The 3,622-nt window shown below is 37.9% G+C and overlaps 1 protein-coding gene across 1 annotated transcript; it reads left to right on the forward strand.

The window, feature by feature from the left end:
* The first annotated feature begins 411 nt into the window (after positions 1-411).
* LOC123738297 (endonuclease domain-containing 1 protein-like) lies at positions 412-3,092 on the forward strand. The gene is made up of 2 exons (XM_045713364.1): positions 412-1,202; positions 2,027-3,092. The coding sequence occupies exons 1-2, from the start codon at positions 858-860 to the stop codon at positions 2,594-2,596; spliced, it is 915 nt and encodes a 304-aa protein (XP_045569320.1). The 5' UTR covers positions 412-857; the 3' UTR covers positions 2,597-3,092.
* The last annotated feature ends 530 nt before the right edge of the window (positions 3,093-3,622 follow it).

A 3,622-nucleotide genomic window follows, 5' to 3' on the forward strand; every position in this document is an offset into this window, starting at 1 on the left:
TACATCAGTTCTATGGAATAGGACTATAGTGACATCAGTTCTATGGAATAGAACTATAGTGACATCAGTTCTATGGAATAGGACTATAGTGACATCAGTTCTATGGAATAGAACTATAGTTACATCAGTTCTATGGAATAGAACTATAGTTACATCAGTTCTATGGAATAGGACTATAGTTACATCAGTTCTATGGAATAGGACTATAGTGACATCAGTTCTATGGAATAGAACTATAGTTACATCAGTTCTATGGAATAGGACTATAGTTACATCAGTTCTATGGAATAGGACTATAGTGACATCAGTTCCATGGAATAGGACTATAGTTACATCAGTTCCATGGAATCAGAGAGGATTTTAAGCAAATTCAACCCTCCTCCACTATTGACACATGAAGGAGGAGTCTCTGAAATAACTATTTAAAGCAGTCTGTCCTGACTCAGCTCAGCAGTCTCCAGTCTACCAACTGGTCTCTGTAATAACTATTTAAAGCAGTCTGTCCTGACTCAGCTCAGCAGTCTCCAGTCTACCAACTGGTCTCTGAAATAACTATTTAAAGCAGTCTGTCCTGACTCAGCTCAGCAGTCTCCAGTCTACCAACTGGTCTCTGTAATAACTATTTAAAGCAGTCTGTCCTGACTTAGCTCAGCAGTCTCCAGTCTACCAACTGGTCTCTGTAATAACTATTTAAAGCAGTCTGTCCTGACTCAGCTCAGCAGTCTCCAGTCTACCAACTGGTCTCTGAAATAACTATTTAAAGCAGTCTGTCCTGACTCAGCTCAACAGTCTCCAGTCTACCAACTGGTCTCTGTAACTTCATCTTTGTCTCTGTGGTGTTCAGTCTTCAGGTGACGATGGGGGTATTGAATAATCTCTCTACTCTCCTCCTCCTCTCTCTCCTTCCTCCTGCTCTCTCTCATGTGGTGGACAGGTTCAATCCAGAGTGCAATGAGTTCTTCCTGGAGGAGACAACTCCAAACCTCCCAGGTATTTTGGTTGGTGGGACAGTCCACGACCAGAACCGCTACAAGCCGATCTGCCAGAAGTTTAAATACACGAAGAAAAAGGTTGTTTACGAGACCTACATGTTTGCAACTCTCTACGACACGACCAACATGATCCCTGTGTTCTCAGCCTACACCTTCACTGGGTTTGGATCGAGCGAGAAAAGACCAGATAAATGGATGATTGAACCTCAGGTAATTTAACCATATTTTCAAATCGACATTTAATGCCAAGGTAGAACAATAACCTTCAATAGACAATTACTACTGTCTGTTCTAGCAAGATTACATGTCTGTATCGTTCCTTAAAGGGATAGTTTCTAAAATAAAAAACAGAAATACCTTATTTACATAAGTATTCAGACCCTGGTTTTGCTTTGTCATTATGGGGTATTGTGTGTAGATTGATGAGGGAAAAAACAATTGAATCAGTTTTAGAATAAGTCTGTAACGTAACAAAATGTGGAAAAGTAATTTGGTCTGAATACTTTCTGAATGAATGTACAGGTCCAATATACAGGTCTAATATACAGGTCTGATATACAGGTCAGGTCTAATATACAGGTCTAATATACAGGTCTAATATACAGGTCTGATATACAGGTCTAATATACAGGTCTGTTATACAGGTCTAATATACAGGTCTGATATACAGGTCTGTTATACAGGTCTAATATACAGGTCTGTTATACAGGTCTAATATACAGGTCTAATATACAGGTCTGTTATACAGGTCTAATATACAGGTCTGATATACAGGTCTGATATACAGGTCTAATATACAGGTCTGATATACAGGTCTAATATACAGGTCTGATATACAGGTCAGGTCTAATATACAGGTCTAATATACAGGTCTAATATACAGGTCTGATATACAGGTCTGATATACAGGTCTAATATACAGGTCAGGTCTAATATACAGGTCTATTATATATACAGGTCAGTGCCAGTAGCGTTATATCAGACCTGTATACAGTATAACTGCATTGAATGAATGATGAATACTGTTCTTACAGCTGGATGGAGGAGTAGAACCAGTTATGAGTCTGGAGGATCCAGGAGTCATTTATACACACCAGGCTGTCAATCAAGATTATGATATAGATGGTAACAACAAGAAGGTGAACAAAGGTCACATGTTTCCAAAAGTTTTCGCTCACCAACCTGTTAATCAGGACTCCACCTTTACCCTGACAAACGCTGTTCCTCAAGTAAAGACATTTAATGAAGGTAGCTGGAGAACGATGGAGCTTGAGGTTAAAAAGGATCTGAAGCAGTGTCTAGATAATACTGGTAAACCCAAGGCCTATTTGGTGACTGGAGCAGTTCCCAGTAAGAGCAACACACTGAACAACAGAGTGAACATCCCAGATCTCATGTGGACAGCCTACTGCTGTTACAACAACAAGAAAAAGTGGATGGCTAAAGCATACTGGGGGTGGAACCAAGAGGAACTGATCAAAAAAGTTTTGGAACCCCATACCTTGGCAGAGCTGTATAAAATGTTGAAGGATCACTACCAAGATGGTGGTGATGTCCAGGTGTTCCCAGAGCATCCATGTCCATTGGAGTCATTCTCAGAATGAGAGAGAGAAGAGCAGAGAGAGGGAGGTAGGAAGGGGGATGTTAGCGGGAAAATGTTAATGGTATGTGATGAGGATTGTAAATGTCTCACGTTGTACGTGTTACAGAAGAGTCCCAGAGTTTAGTCCAGTGGAATCACAGACTACAATAAAGTACATTCCCCCATGGAAGACCAGGGTTCAAGCCCAGAGTCAAATCTTTCTATTCTATCCTACCTTCTACTTTCACTGCTATGTCTGTATATCACATGAAAGGGAATAGAGTTCTGTAGAAAATAAAGTTTAATTAATTGATGATATAAAGACATTACTGTTGTTAATACATAGTCCAACATTATGTCAGGTTCTGACTACCATGTAACTGTTACCATGGAGATACTATTATATGTTCTGAATGTAATTCTATCACTGTTACCATAGAGATACTATTATATGTTCTGAATGTAATTCTATCACTGTTACCATAGAGATACTATTATATGTTCTGAATGTAATTCTATCACTGTTACCATAGAGATACTATTATATGTTCTAAATGTAATTCTATCACTGTTACCATAGAGATAATATTATATGTTCTGAATGTAATTCTATCACTGTTACCATAGAGATACTATTATATGTTCTGAATGTAATTCTATCACTGTTACCATAGAGATACTATTATATGTTCTGAATGTAATTCTATCACTGTTACCATAGAGATACTATTATATGTTCTGAATGTAATTCTATCACTGTTACCATGGAGATACTATTATATGTTCTGAATGTAATTCTATCACTGTTACCATGGAGATAATATTATATGTTCTGAATGTAATTCTATCACTGTATGTATCCATCTTCTTCCCATCTGAAGGAATAAACATCTATAATGAATGAAGCCTGTGAGAGTCTGGTGTTTTGTTCTCATAGTAATTAAATGTAGCCAAGTGTCTCCAAAATGTTCCAATTCAACATTAGACCACGTTATTTGAGCTAAAAAAATTAATGATTGAAGGCACTATTTTAGTTGTCAGATATTCA

The sequence above is a fragment of the Salmo salar genome, unplaced genomic scaffold, assembly GCF_905237065.1.
Source record: "Salmo salar unplaced genomic scaffold, Ssal_v3.1, whole genome shotgun sequence".
In the NCBI taxonomy this organism is placed as follows: domain Eukaryota; kingdom Metazoa; phylum Chordata; class Actinopteri; order Salmoniformes; family Salmonidae; genus Salmo; species Salmo salar.